The sequence below is a fragment of the Rhinatrema bivittatum genome, chromosome 17 (assembly GCF_901001135.1).
Source record: "Rhinatrema bivittatum chromosome 17, aRhiBiv1.1, whole genome shotgun sequence".
NCBI lineage: Eukaryota > Metazoa > Chordata > Amphibia > Gymnophiona > Rhinatrematidae > Rhinatrema > Rhinatrema bivittatum.
In genome coordinates this window covers 47,380,912-47,396,896 of record NC_042631.1, presented here as the reverse complement: position 1 = coordinate 47,396,896, position 15,985 = coordinate 47,380,912, and the positions used below count along the sequence as shown (strand labels likewise).

At 43.0% G+C, this 15,985-nt stretch overlaps 1 protein-coding gene across 2 annotated transcripts in view; it reads left to right on the top strand.

Moving 5' to 3' along the window:
- The window catches only part of TALDO1 (transaldolase 1), an 87,454-nt gene that overhangs the window by 48,954 nt on the left and 22,515 nt on the right, over positions 1-15,985 (top strand). Inside the window, exon 6 of one of the 2 annotated variants that reach the window (XM_029582324.1) lies at positions 7,709-7,906. The exons of the other annotated variant lie outside the window; for it this stretch is intronic. Coding sequence (XP_029438184.1) covers positions 7,709-7,906 — 198 coding nt within the window. The remainder of the gene's footprint in view (positions 1-7,708; positions 7,907-15,985) is intronic. 2 annotated transcript variants of the gene reach the window in all.

Here is a 15,985-nt window from a genome sequence, read left to right as displayed (position 1 = left end):
AAGTTGTGACCACCTGGAGTATCATTTACATAGGTTACCATGTCAACAGCATGATAGAGTATCCCTAAACTACCCTGACCAGTTCTCAAAGTTTGGGCCCATTTACCATCACTCTTTAGATAATCCTTTGTTCTGTTAAAATCTTGCTGCTCAGGGCAATCGTTACATCTTAGGCTATGTTTACAGATGTCCCTGTAACCAACATTCTAGCCTGAGGTTCTAACCATTGCCTTCTGCTCTTGTGATCCTATAATTAGGCATCACAAATTGTCACCAGCTTCAACTGTTGTCCAGATCAGGCTCAGTAGGGCATTTAAAGTTCACATAGCCAGAAAGGCTAAGGTAGAGGATTCTGGGCCAGTTGTGGTCTCCATGTTTATCTCAAGCTCAGACACACAACATACCCTTCTACCATGTCCAGGCAAAAGAAATCAACCTTGTAGAGGTCTAGGGCTCTTAAAATTGAACTGAATTAAACTCTCAAGCTGCAGTAGATCATTGTCCTGTGGTGTAGCCTCCTCTGCCTCTTCAGGCAAGGAGTTGCTGATGCTGACAGATGGTGCCAGTACAATGTACTTAGAATGCTTGCTGCTTTGATGCAGGCTGCAATGGTCCTAGCAATTTCATGCTGCTTTGCCTTCAGTGCTGTGCAGCTGGCAGAACTTGACCCCATGGCTTTGGCCTGAGTGGATTGGAGACTTTTTTTTTTTTTTGTGGTGCACAGCACACCTCCAATGCAACCAAAGCAATAGTCAACCTGCACCAGACTTTTAATTGCATCTCTAAAGACTTGAAGCTTGCATATGATCAAGTGTCCAAACATTCTACTCCATTGACACATCATCTCAGACTTCAATCTATCAAGTTGATTTGCTGTCACAACTCTATGCAGCTCATCCTAGATCAGTGGGAAAGGTTATCAGGTTGCTCAGCTGCCACCAAAAGGTCACTTACACCACCTAGACTAGTGGCAGAGGGACTCTGCCTGCAGACCTAGTGACCTCTGAGTACCACTCACTTCTAACAGGCTCCCCTTTCCTCATGTAGGAGCCTATCCTGGTTTTGGAAGAGTATGTTCTGCCATCTATGCCAGGCCAGAGGACACATCAGTCCCTCGACCAATTTCTTTACCTCTCTGATCAAGAAAAGAGAAGGAACATCCAACTTCTTTTCACCATTCTCACTAGAGATACCACAGACTGGAGTCCAGATATCATCCAAAAGAGTGCATTCATCAGAACCATTACTCAGTGGTTCCTAGTTTTTTGGAGTGGGTTCAAGCAAGTCTGAGGTGTTGAATCAGGATGCTCCTTCACTGAGTCAACTGAAACATCTGTTTGCCCATTTCATCATTTGAGTCCTGGGTAAGTGACACTAGCCTTTTAGGCTTGGATGAAGACTGGGCATACCTGCCAGACCATACCCCACCATGAGAGAATCTGACCTGATCTGTGGAAGAGGGGTACTGCACTGGATGTCCATGTCTGCAAAGACCCCTGATCCGAGCCCCTGGGGCTGCTTCAGATACTAGATATTCCAGCCAAACCAGCAGCTCTTCCAGTTCAAAACTTTCTCAATGCTCTATAAATGAGAACATGGGAGACTAAACTGGAGGACTATAGTTTTAGCAGTTGGAGTGTCTGAAATTGAGTCCAATCGCCAGGCTTTAGTGTTCAGCTGCTTCACCAGTCTGTAGCTTAATCTGCTATGAAGAGAGCAAAAAGACTTGAATTCACTCAATTCTCCTGGAAATGACCATAAACTTCTAGATAACTTTGGCAACTTTTCAAAGTGCAATGCTCTTTGCTTGCATTATGATCAATTCTACATGGTGTAATATGACTGTATTCAAAGATAAGCTTTTCCTATCTGCCAGGGAGCAAGGCAATCTCTATTCACAACCACTCCTAGACATGGAAGAAGACATCAATCACCACCTCCAATTAGTATGAATCCTTTGCTTCTATTTCAAGTCCTTCATCTGCCTCTATTGGGGCTAGATGCATGGCTTTCAGTAGCATCCTTGAGGATGTCCCTGCTTAGGCGACAATCTTTTTGGTGGAAAAATCTGAGATGGTCACCATCTCATGGAGGACCAGAATGTAGCAGAGCAGTTACACACAATAGCTCCTGAACAGCCCTCCACAGCACAATGGTCTCTTCTGTCCATACTTCAATAGGATGGATTGCTCTTTTCAAAGTCTAGTCTACCACCCTTTCTGGCCCAGCATCAGCCATTTCTAGTCAAAACTCTGCAGACAATGTACACAACAGGCCATCTCCCACCGGACTTAGTTTTTGATCCCAAACAATGTTTGGGACTCTCCCAGTAGGAGGAAGAATTCATGGAGTGGCATCTGATCAGATACCTGGGTCCTTCAATTTGTACAATCTGGGTACCTGTTGCATTTTTTTCCAGGCTCCGTCCTTAGGGCACTGAACAATCTGGAGCAATGCACGATCTCACTTATTGCAGCTTTGACTGGAAATCCAATCTCTTCAAGTGATGTAACAAGTTCTATCGCAACATGTCCTGGGGTTCTATTCCTGATACTTATACCCAAGAAAATAAGGGTGGAGGGATTGTATCCATTGTGGACTTGACACCTGAGCAAACATACTCCAAATTCAAAATGAACTCCCTCAGCACAATCCTAGTATATACAGAAGATGAATATGTACCTTGGATTTGAAGGATGCATACACTCAGCACCAATGCAAAGGATGGATGGGTATGTATCTCCATTTTCAAGTGGATTCTTCCCACTACCAATACAAAGTGCTCCAATTTTTATAGCAGCATGTCATCCCTGAAGATCTTCCCAAAATGCCTTGCAGTAGTGGCAGTTCATCTGTCATCAGGGAATGCAAGTCTTCCCATACCTGGATGACTGGCTTATCTCGGCAAACTCGAGGGACAAAGTACTGTGTTCTGAGCTCAACCTAAGTGTTGTAGCAGAGCTATGGTTATCTGATCTTCAAGAAATCAACCATAAAGTTCACTCAGTCTCTCATTCATCAGGGCTTGCATAAACTTGATACAGTAAAGAACATTCCTGTCTCCTGACAGTGAAACACCATATTACTCATCTTCAACTTGCTCTCTTGCTCATCTGCAAGGCGATTCCTAGAGGTTCTTGGACATATATGGCAACAGCTGCCCATGTGGTTCTGCTGAACCATCTTCACATCAACTAACTCAACCTGTCATCTTCATTGCAGATCAGATTATGAAACAAGTTATGGTTTCACCGAATTCTAAAAGGAGCCCTCTGATTTCTCCCTTAAGAATTAGTTCTTGCACATGGGGCATGCATACTAGAACTCTTAGAATACAAGGCTTCTGGACTCTTCAAGAGATACTGTCATCAACATTTTAGAGTTCAGAGAACATCAGCTTTTGCACATCTTAAAGGAAAAAAGCATCCAACTTCAGAACCAGGTTGCCATGTTATGTCAACAAGCAAGAAGGCACAGGATCATGGCCCCTGTTAAGAGGCCTTAAATTGGCACTGGGCAGAGCCAAACTGAGCTGCTCTTCAAGCCTTTTAATCTGCTGGGCATCTCCAACACTAGTGGATTGACTCAGCATAGTGAGTGTTCGTTTTTTGTTTGGTTTTTTTTTTTTTACAGCAGATAGTGGCTTTCACCCTTCAGCTTATGGAGTCTACCATCAGTGGACCTGTTTGCTGCTCGGCAGAACACAAAACTAAACACATCGTTCTCAATTCTACCAAGCCAACACAGGTTCATTAAATCCCCTTTCCTCCTCAACCGATAACCTCATGTTTTTCCCACATTACTAATTGCCGGAACAGTGCAGAAAGTTGTTCAGGACCACACTTGGCTAATTCTCATAGCCCAAGAAGATTTGTTATGTATGTCGTACAACTTTCCAGCAGCCCCCATACACCTGGGAACAAACCATGCTCTGATGCAGGAAGATGGGATGTTGTACCATCTCAACCTTACAGCTTGGATGTGGAGCACTCTGTGATCAAGGATATTCACTTTACTTACAGAAATTGTGAACATATTTGTCTCCTAGGAAATGTTCCACTAGAAAGAATTGCCATTTGGAGTACCCATGCTATCTGAAGGCATAGGTACTCCAGATGGGTCCAATATGTTCTGACAATGCCTTTTTCCTGCTAGCTTAAGCAGCTCCTAAAATACCTGCTCCAGCTTTGACTCTCTCTCTCTCTCGCCACCTTTTCTGAATAAGTGCATCTCTGTTCTATAGCATGCCATATTCAAGTAGGTAGCATGAAAGAACTAAGGCATTTCAAACCCAGTATAAAAAAACACCACCTGTTCTGTAGTAGCTGAATGTAGTACTTCCCAACTAACAAAGCTTCTTTTAAACATAGAAACATAGAAATGACGGCAGAAGAAGACCAAATGGCCCATCCAGTCTGCCCAGCAAGCTTCCCTCATTTCTTCTCCCATACTTATCTGTTTCTCTTAGCTCTTGGTTCTAATTCCCTTCCACCCCCGCCATTAATGTAGAGAGCGGTGATGGAGCTGCATCCAAGTGAAATATCTAGCTTGATTAGTTAGAGGTAGTAGGGGCAGTAGCCGCCGCAATAAGCAAGCTACACCCATGCTTATTTGTTTTTACCCAGATTATGTTATACAGCCCTTATTGGTTGTTTATCTTCTCCCCTGCCGTTGAAGCAGGGAGCTATGCTGGATATGCGTGAGGTATCAGTTTTTTTCTTCTCCCCTGCCGTTGAAGCAGAGAGCTATGCTGGATATGCATCGACAGTAAAGTATCAGGCACATTTGGTTTGGGGTAGTAACCGCCGTAACAAGCCAGCTACTCCCCGCTTTGTGAGTGTGAATCCTTTTTTCTTCTCCCCTGCCGTTGAAGTTATGCTGGATATGCGTGAAGTATCAGTTTTTCTTTTCCCCTGCCGTTGAAGCAGAGAGCTATGCTGGAAATTCGTGATGTATCAGTCTTTCTCCCATGCCGTTGAAGCAGAGAGCCATGCTGGATATGCATTGAAGGTGGTGTTCCTCATTGCAGTGACTTCAGCTAGAAGTCTGAATGCCAAGCTCTTGTCCACCACAGGGTGCTTCTCCATGCTCTCAACTTCTCCCAAAGGTTGTGGCCTATCATATTACCCACCTTTTTAGGCCCCATGAGGGCAAAAAGGCCTTGCATAAACTGTAGTGCAAAAGGACCTTAGGCTTTCCACTGCAGCCAAGTTAATTTCTTGTAACATGCTAACTATTCATCTATTCAAATCAACTTGAGATGTTGGTCAACCCTATTCTTATCTGGTTGAGTGCATTCATGACTGTTATACCTTAGCAGGACTGCAAATCACAAGCTCATTTGAAGGTTCAAGAGAGCCATGGTTGCTTGTCTTGTGCATCTTAAAGTACTTATGGACGATATCTACAAAGCTGCAACCTTGTCTTCTGTTCATACCTTTTTTTTTTCTTTCTGGATAGCATTTGGACAAGCAGTCTTGCAGTAGTCTGCTCATGGTGAGGGCTAGGTTGCTTACTAAGTAATCATTCCATTGCAGCTCTGTTTGAAACTCACCACATGTAATGGCTAACTTAGCCTGCTTATCAGAAAAGACAGGCTTGCTTACCATAAACTGTTTTCCATAGATAACAGGTGAATTAGCCTTGGAATACCTACTCTCCTCCCTGGAGAATAGACTAAATACCTAGATTAGCTCTGGTATGGACTGAGGAGACTCAATAGGCAGTGCCCATGCAGAAACTCCCAGACTTGCTCAGAGTTCAAAGCTCTACTCACTTGGAGAGAAGTCTGTTCAGTGCCACCAGTTATGGTAAATCAAACTTGCTTTTTTTGTGCCTTGATGCTTTTCAGATCTGGAGGTTTCAACAAGCTATCTTCCTGCTAGTACCTTGTATCTTCTCACTGATCATTTTCAGGGATGCATTGCCACTGAAGCATACAATCTACAGTGTTCCTGGCTGTCACATGTGATACTGCTAGGGAGAAAACAGACCGGCTTGTGGGTGGATGCTATCTGAGGCCATCAAGATCCAGCAGAGATGTTTCTGGTAATAGAAACATCCAGCTCTTGAGGTGGCACAGAAGCTGGATAAAATAGCCTGAGGCCCTTAAAGATCTGTGTGCAATCTTCAACCACTTGACTGAAACATGATCCATATAAAAATCCATTTCTCCAAAGGGCTCTGAATAGTGTTGGAGGCATACAACTGACAAGCTGTATTCCAAAGCAACTACCAGATCTCATGTTCCAGTTGGCAATTATGGATTAAAGCCTCTTTTGCTTTCAGCTTTTTATGCTTAGTTTGCTTTCGTGAGTTGTACATTTTTGAGGTTGAAGTTTCTCTCCATGCAAAACACTTGACTAAAGTCTACACAAGTATTGTGATCAAACTAAGACACTCTGGTTGTAACAGATTTCTCCCTACATACTAGAGGAACTCTGAATGCCAATTAAATCTCCCCAGATACAAATCTAGCACTATCCTGAACACATATGCAGTGTTTAAATGCCTTTCACAAATGCAAAATGTTATATGAATTTGGGTCTGTCTTCTGTATTCCATTCACTTTCTGTAGCAGGACCAGTGCTGTGGGGACTCTGTGCCCAAACAAATATGGGTTACATCTGATGCAAATTTAAGAACCTTAAACCTTTGTATTCGAGCAGGAATTTGAAGAGTAATCAGGGAAGCTGCTAGTAGATAATTGTAACTGAAAAAGATTTAACAGCCTCTGTTTAATTGTGTAATTTATAAAGTGCCTTTGTTTTTGGAAACAACTTTTATTTGTTGCACTAAGAGCTACTGCAGTTAGTATATAGAAATGTTAAACTATCTTGTATATTTTCTCAGTTCTTTGACCTTTAGTTTATATTCCACCCTCTTGTAAAAATACCCAATTTTCAAATCTGTTTAAATTCAAGTATTTGATTTGAAAGCAGCAAGCGGTTTGAGACAAATCTGCTGTCTTTTTGCTTTTGCTATACTGATTCCTATGCTGCATTTTTTAGTTTTTATTAATAGACTTGGATTTAAATTTAATGTTTGTATTTTTACTTTATCTGTATATTGCTGTACCTTGTCTTAAGTGGCTGAAAGGACAAGCTGTAAAATCCTAATGTTTAGGAGACAAACTATATAAATGCTAGAGGTCTGTTTTGGAGCAAGGTGATGGTAGTGATTAAGGTTACCCTTCAGGATATGGTATGAAATTTGAATGATGTACTGCATTTGTATGCATGAATCTACTATTTGGAAAATGTACTTCCAGTAGGGTGTTTATTATAGTCATTCTTATGACTGGAAAAAGTTAAATTTGCAGTTTGGATAATGTGCTAATCCACTCAGATACACAGTTAACATTTTATGTATTTTGTTTTAATGGACTAAATACATTTCTTGATTAGTCTTTTGAGCTAATCTGACTGAGGTCAGAATTCAAATGAACAAGAGGATGTTACTAGGGAATATTTCCTGGTACCTTTTTTTTTTTCTTACTTGAATTCTGACCTGAAGAGAACTCCTGAAAGTGTAACCTAGATCTTTGTTTTAACTTCTGTTTCCGTGCAAGAATGCATGTGTGCGCGGTGCAGCACATTAAAGGATTTTGTGGTGGGGTTTTTTAACAAGGGCTAAAATGTTTTCTGGAAGTTCTTTTAACTATAGTTTCATAGAGCCTTTGCTAACTTCATTCATGCCCTTTTTGTAGGGGTGAAAAGTGTAACTAAAATCTACAATTACTACAAGAAGCATGGCTACAAAACGATTGTTATGGGAGCCTCATTCCGTAACACTGGAGAAATCAAGGCACTGACGGGCTGTGACTACCTCACCATCTCGCCTAAACTCCTGGGGGAGCTCAGCAAGGACAACAGCAAACTAACACCAACCCTCACTGCTGAAAATGGTATGTCCCCTTATCCCATGGCAGGAGGTCATCTGACAGGAGCTGCGTCTGAGCTTGGAATTATTTGCAGTAAACCTTGCTGTGAATACCATCCAGTAGGAATGTGGGGATTTAACCTACAGCATGTAGAGCTTTTGTCTAAAACTTCATGGCAGGCCATAGTTAACTTTTTTTTTTTTTTAATTCCAGTTAAGTACATTGTTCAAAGTACCCATATTAGATTCGTTTTTATTGAGCCAGTGTTACAACATACAAGAAAACAGAGAAACATCCAAAATCAGCAATAAATCACCATACATATATATTTTTTTTATTTATTTAACAGTTTTATATACCGACCTTCATAGTAAATAACCATATCGGATCGGTTTACAATTAACAAGAATAAAAAAAACTGGGGTAACTATTCAAGTAAACGAAAGATAAACAGTAAGTAGGAATGAGTCAAGTTACAATCAACAGGGAAGAGAACTTGGAAGCTTGCAACAAGCTGGAAAGAAGATAAGGCAGGAAATAAATATGAAGTGATGCAATAGGGCGTACGGGTTAAAGCTTAATGGTGCTTTAACCTGGGAGAGTCAGTCCATTCGTGAGTATAATCATCATAACGGGTAAGCGAGAAGGACAACTAGTGATTGTCTGGTGGGTCGGTGAAGGCTTGGTGAAAGAGCCAGGTTTTAAGTCTTTTTCTAAAAGTTAACAGGCAAGGCTCCACTCTGAGACTTGAAGGGATGCTATTCCAGATAGATGGGCCAGCTATCGAAAAAGCTCTGTCTTTGGTCATCGAGAGGCGTGAAGCTTTAGTAGGGGGAAATTTCAGGGTGCCTTTGAGAGTATCTCTAGTTGGTCTGTTAGAGGAGTGGAGTTTGAATGGGATTTCCAGGTCGAGTTGAAGATGATAGTTTTATGAATTACGGTGATTGATTTGTATAGAATTCTGAAATTAACTGGTAACCAGTGTAGGTTCCTGAGGATGGGAGAGATGTGTTCGCTGCGGCTGGTACTGGTCAGCAATCTCGCAGCCGCATTTTGTAATATCTGCAGTGGTTTGGTAGTGGATTTGGGAAGGCCTAGGAAAAGGGCACTGCAGTAGTCTATTTTGGCGAACAGTAGCGCTTGGAGGATTGTCCTGAAGTCGTGGAAGAATAAGAGTGGTTTAAGTCGTTTTAGAATCTGTAATCTGAAGAAACAGTCTTTGGAGGTTGTGTTGACCATTTTCTTAAGGTTTAGACGATTGTCTAGTATTACCCCAAGGTCTCTAACCTGCTTGCAAGTAATGTGAGAGATGTGTGGAGATGGTGGGGAGATATTGATTTCGTTTGAGGATATGTGGAGCAGCTCTGTCTTGGAGGCATTAAGAACCAGGTTTAAACTGTGTAGATTAGTGATGGATAGAAGGCAGTTGTTCCAAAGGGTGAGCGCTTTTGAGATTGATTCTGTTATCGGTATTAGAATCTGCACGTCATCTGCGTACAAATAGTGAATTAGGTTGAGGTCTGTTAACAATTGGCAGAGGGGGAGGAGGTAAATATTAAAGAGGGTAGGAGATAAGGAGGAACCCTGAGGTACGCCAAGAGTTGATTTAGTTAGGGGAGACTCTTTATTGTTGATTTTGACTTGGAAAGTCCTATTGCTGAGGAAGGACTTGAACCAGTTGTGGGCAGATCCGGAGATGCCGATGTCTGTTAGGCGATCCAGCAGGATGGTATGGTTGACGGTGTCAAATGCCGCCGAGATGTCTAACAGGACCAACAGAAAGGAGTGTCCTTTGTCCAACCCCATGATAATATGGTCAGTAAGTGAAATGAGAAGGGTTTCCGTGTTGCGTGATTTACGAAACCCATATTGCGATGGGAATAGGATCTTGTGGTCTTCAAGATATTCAGAAAGCTGGGTGTTTACCAGTTTCTCCGTTAGTTTGGCAACAAATGGGAGGTTAGAGATGGGTCTGAAATTAGCTGGTACATTAGGATCTAAGTTGTGTTTCTTGAGGAGGGGCTTGAGTGAGGCGGTTTTTAGACTGTCTGGGTAGCTTCCTTGCGTTAGAAGGCTGTTTATGATGCCGGTCAGAGGTCCTGAGATCACATTTGGGATGAGAAGCAGGAGTCTCGATGGGATGTTATCAGCCGGATGGCTTGATGGTTTCTGCCTTTTTAAAAGGGATTCAATCTCTTTAGTGGAGATTGACTCGAAACTGTCAAATTTGGGTCTAGTAAGAGACTGGAGATTCTCACCTGGCTTGGGAGGTGTAGTATTTGAAGGCAGGAGGGCGAGTGTATTTAAGATCTTCTGTTGGAAGAATGTAGCGAGCTCATTAGCCTTGGAAAGAGCTTGTTCGTCTGGAATAGGTGGGGGGGTAGATTTGGTGATTTGTGTCACGTAGGCGAATAGGGCCTGGGCATCATATTGGAAATGGTGTATTTTGTTTGCATAGTATTCCTTTTTTTCTGTAGAATGGCGGTCCTGTAGTGATGTAAGAATCCCTTGTATGTAGAAAGGGTAGAAGTGTTAGGGGTTTTTCGCCATCTGTTTTCCTTATGGCGTAAGGTCTGTTTCATTTGTTTAAGTTCAGCGCTGAACCAGGGTTGATTTCCCTTTTTTGTTGGGTTGATTGATTTGGAGACTAAAGGGCACCATTTGTTTGCGACCGCTTCTGTAATCTTTTGCCAGGAGGATAGGGCTGAGTCGGGGTTAGCTAGGTCTAAGTTAGAAAGTTCTTTGGAGAGCTGATCGCTGAGAGTATCCGATGGACATGCTTTCCTAAATCGAATGGTGGAAAGGAGTGGGGCGGTGTGTGTCTGTGTGTGGAGAAGGAAGATTCTATCAGGAAATGATCTGACCAAGGGATCGGGGTACAAGAAGGTTCTATAGTGCATGTGAAATTGGAGTTGATGAATATTTGATCCAAAGTGTGTCCAGCTTTGTGTGGGGCTGTTGATGGTCTGAGTAAATCCCATAGCGCTGAGGGTGGTGAGGAGGGCTTCGCAGTTTGCAGAAAGAGGTGTTGCGTTTGTATGGAGGTTGAAATCCCCCATGATCATTGTTGGAAGGTCTGAGTTAATATGTTTCACGATGGATTCTATGAGGGGTGACGGGTCCGTTTCTAGAACTCCCGGGGGAGCGTAGACTAAGAGTATTTGTAGATGTTTTGACTTGACTAGACCCATTTCCAATTTGGACTTTGTCTTGATTGAGAGTGCGGTCAGTCTGAGTTCTTTCTTGGAGGCTAGGAGGAGTCCACCTCCTCTTTTTTTTTGTGTCTATGGAAGGTGAAAATGTCATACGTCTGGATGGGTAGTTGGTTGGTTAAGGCTATGTCCGAGTTTTTTAACCAGGTCTCTGTGATGGCACAGATGTCTGGGTTGGAATCCAAAAGGTAATCATTGAGGATATGTGTCTTCTTAGTTAAGGATTGCGCATTGAAGAGGGTGACTGATAGAAGCGTGAGGCCTAGAAGTTGGTTCAATGGAGATGTCATGATAGGGATAATTCTTTTTTGTATGACGTTAGTGGAATTAGTTGAAGGTATTCTCCTTTGGTTGTGGATGATTGGGATGTTGTAAATGTGCATGATGCGTGGAATTCTGGAGGAGGTTTAGTCTGCGAAGAATGGTTGAAAGAAGGTGTCTGTCTGAAGAGAGGTTGGGAAGATTGTTGAGAGTGTTTGTAAGTTTGTTGGTTCGGCTGGAGGAGTGCTCTGTCCTCCGTAGTTGTGAACGGAGTTGTCTGACCGGTTGCTGGCGGTGTATCTGTCCTTTGAGGTAAATAGCGTGACTGTTTAGAAAGGCTGTAATGTCATTTAAGTTATCATGTGGATACAATACATGTGCAGAAAACAGGTATATGCAGGTGGATGCAATACATGTGCAGAGTGTAGGTATAATACAGAATGCAGGTGGAGTGCAAGTATAATACAGAATGCAGGTGAAGAATTTTCAGTATGCAGGTGGATACATTACAAGTATGAGAATCCGTGCGAGATACAGGGCTAAGCACTGATGGTACAGTACAATAGATGCAAGCTAGCAGGTGGGCCTTGCGGGCATTTGAGTGCCGGCTCGGGGGGGAGGGGTAGGCCCTTACCCTGTGGTGGTGCGCCGGTTGTTGTTGGATCCGACCGGGTCCAAGGGACTAGGTGGATAAGATCTGAGTTGCGAAGATAATAGTTATAGTCTGTATGAGGAGTAAAGTGATCCTCATTGGTCCTGGACAGTTCAGCGGAGGACCATGGCCAGCCTATTTTGGTGGGAGTTAGGTGGCAATGGGGTTCTTGAGGAGAGCACAAGTTAAGTGGTCTCCCGTACGTTAGGGTCCATAGAAGAGACACCCAAAGAGGCTCACAAAGGAGCGCACGAAGGAGCAGGCTCCTTAGGTCGCGCTCCTTCGGGTGTGTGACGCCCCAGGACGCTCCGTTACTTTTAAAGGGCCAAATCCGAGCGGGGATAGGCCGGCTGGGGTGGGGGTGGGAGCGTTTCAACTCACCACGTGGTTGCAGCTTTTGTCTCTCTTTTTTTCAGCTTTCTTTAATTTTTTGGTTTTGGAGCCCTCTCAAATGCTAACAAAACCACAAGGGACAGATGTATTGGAAACATTCATTTTCATTTTTCCTACATATTTGAAAGGGTTACCAAATAGCAGTGAATTTCTCTTAAATATAAGTCAAATTGAGGAACTCTTCAAAACTTGTAGTAAACTAGCAAGGGTAAAGAATCATTCTAGCACTTAAGTTATTGCAGCTAGCATGGAATTGCTGAGACATATAAGGTACATTAGTTTAATAGGAATGTTCATAGCAGGCAAACCTAAATACTCTGTGGGTGTGGGTTTTTTAAACAAACCTTAGTGTTATAAATAAACTCTAAAACAAAACCTCTAACTTAGGGGAAACTCCACCACAAGTGAGAGTTCCCCACTTCTCACAGTTCCTTCAATAGACGTTCTGAACAAATTTTTTTTTTTTTTTAATTTATAATTTTATTGGTGACCAAAACATAAAATACAGCAAAAAGTCTGTAACTCCATATACAGAAGCATCACCATGGTTTTGCCATGTATCACCCCTAGAAATCCCCTTCCCTCCCATACAGGCAATTACTAATGCATGGCAAAAGATATCAACAAAATTCCAATATAAAAGAAATCCTGAACAATAAAGTTTGGAAACTATAAATGAACTCATAGTCTATCTTGTGTGTGCGTATAGTCATTAGTCCGGGAGAACCACTGAGCTATGTAGGCCAAGTTTGTCTCCAGCAAAGGTAGGAATCCCAAGTCTGGTGGTATTTCCCGAGCCTTTTATGCTTGGCAGCGGTTATGCGATACATAGTGCAAAGATGATCAAGCCGGTGTAGCACTGATGCAAACGTCGGCCCCTTTCCATCCTTCCATGTCCTCGCGATTTCCATCCTGGTGGCAGTACACGCCTGTACACGAGATTCTGATGTGGAAGAGGGTTCGCCATCCATATGAGAGTTCAATAGGGCTTCTGCCATTGAGAGGCTCACGGACGCTTCCAAGACAGTCGAAATCCATTGCTCCAGCTGTCGCCACAATGGTTGAATACAATCACCTGCCCACCACATATGCATAAAAGTCCCTCGGGTATTACAGCCCCTCCAGCAAAGTCCCTCATAATTAGGTAACATTTTCCTTAAGCGGTCTGGAGTTATGTACCAACGGTACAGTAATTTATACCCATTCTCCACTACCGTTGAGGATACAGAAGCTTTGCTTATATTGAAATATATCTGTTCCCATTCATTCTCATCCATCTGCTTACCGAGATCACCATGCCAAGCCTTAATATGGGAGGATAGCTCCACCCTTTTAGTGTTTAATTTATAGATCTTGGAGAGCAAGCCTGTATGCTTATGCGGATCTGAACAGTAGCCCTCAAAAAGCGTCTTCCCACCCCTCAGATCCGCGGAGACCGCATGGGCCTGGCAAAAGTGGGAAAGCTGCTTGTAAGAGAAATTCTGTATCCGGAAGATGAAATCTCTCTCTAATTTGTGCAAAATTAAGAAATTCAGCGTCACCCCATAAATGTTCCATACGCAGAATACCCCTCCGTTTCCAGGGCTGGAAAGCTAGCTCTGAAAGACCTATCTGGAAAGATGTATTGTGATAGGATTTAGCGCCCACCACCTTGGGTTTCCATTTCTTCCATAAGGACAATGTATGCCTGGTGGTGGGTAACATGCCCGTACACTCCCTCCAAGTGTTAACCGGCTGCCAGGGGATGGCAGCAAGATTCATTCGCCCCACCTGCTGCTGCTCGATCAAAACCCAGTGCCTAGGAGCTCGACTGTCATGCCAAGCAACTATCGGTCGCAGTTGCCCCGCTATATAATACTGAAGAATATTGGGTACCCCAAGACCCCCCTCCATCTTAAATTGATACAACACTTGTTTGCTTACTCGGGGCGGCCTTCTGTTCCAGATAAACCCAAAAAACCGCTGCTGCCTGTATTTGATAGCAGCTTCAGGTATAGGAATGGGAAGGGACTGGAAGAGATATAATAGCTTAGGTAGGATATTCATCTTAATAGTTGCTATTCTGCCTAGCCAAGATAGCGGTAACCGATGCCATTTATCCAAATCAAAGAATATTTTATTGAGGAGTGGGGAATAGTTAGAAGAATATAAATCCTTAGGGTGAGAGGTCAGGTAAACTCAAAGATATTTGAGTTTTTGGGTGGCCCATCTAAAGGGATGTAATGGCTTCAGAGCCTGTACTGACCCCTGGGAGCAGGAAACATTTAAGATTTCGGATTTATCCCAGTTGACTTTGTAGCCCGAGGCCCCACTAAACTGTCTAATTTCTTGTTCAATAGTCGTTAAGGATTGATGAGGGTCCCAGACTGTGAAAATAATGTCGTCCGCAAAAAGACAAAGTTTATAACATTGCCCGCCCACCTCGAATCCTTTAATGTCAACATTGTTACGAATTCGGATCGCCAATGGCTCTAAAAAAAATAGCGAAGAGCAGGGGAGAAAGGGGGCACCCTTGTCTCGTGCCCCTTTCAACTTCAAAGCTGTCCGAGTACCCGCCATTTATCTTAAGGCACGCTCTGGGATGCTCATATAATTTATGAAGCCATGCGCAGAAATAGGGACCAAACCCCATCCGCCTTAAGACCCCAAATAAAAAGGGTCAGTGGACCATATCAAACGCTTTCTCTGCGTCCATAGAAAGGAGCAGAGATTCGTCTTGTCGTTCATGTGCTATCCATAGTAAATTAACTAGTTTACGGATGTTGTCTCCGGCCATTCTCCCTGGCATAAATCCCGCTTGGTCTTGGTGGATAATAGTAAGAATATATTTTTTCATACGCCCCGCTAGTATTCTCGCTAGAATTTTAAGGTCCAAATTAATTAAGGAAATCGGGCGATAGGAGCCACAATTCGCAGGGTCACGCCCCGGTTTAAGTAGAACCGTGATTCCCGCTAAGTTTGCTTGGGCCCCCAGAGATTCTCCACCCCTCAAGGAGTTGTATACTTTTTGCAATTGGGCCACCATATAGGGGCCAAATTGTTTGTAGAATTTGGCTGTCAAGCCATCCGGGCCAGGCGATTTCCCTGATTTCATGGATCGGATGCTTTCCAAAATTTCGACTGTGGTAATTTCGGCCTCCAACTCCCTTTGCGCTTCATGAGATAAGCAAGGTAGAGGCGTATCAGACAGAGTCTGATGTATGTCCCTGTTATTTCCATATAACTTTGAATAGAACTCCAGGAACCGCTTGCGAATTTCGGTGTTGGAGGTAAATATGGCATCAGTTTCGCTTTTAATCTTGGCAATATTTTGATACTGAAGTTTTTTCAGTTTATTGGCCAATTGCTTCCCTGCTTTATTCCCACCCTCGAAATATTCTTGCCTCGTTAATAACATATGATTGATTTTTTGGGTTTCCAATCTCAGCAAATCTTCCCTCGCCTTAGTAAGTCTTGTTAAGATATTCCCTGCACCAGTGGTCTGATGTTGGTGGGTCAAAAGAGTTATGGTGTCTCTGAGCTCTTGAGCAGCCCTGGTGTCTCTTTTTTTAATATATGCCCCCCTTGAAATCAATAATCCTCTAA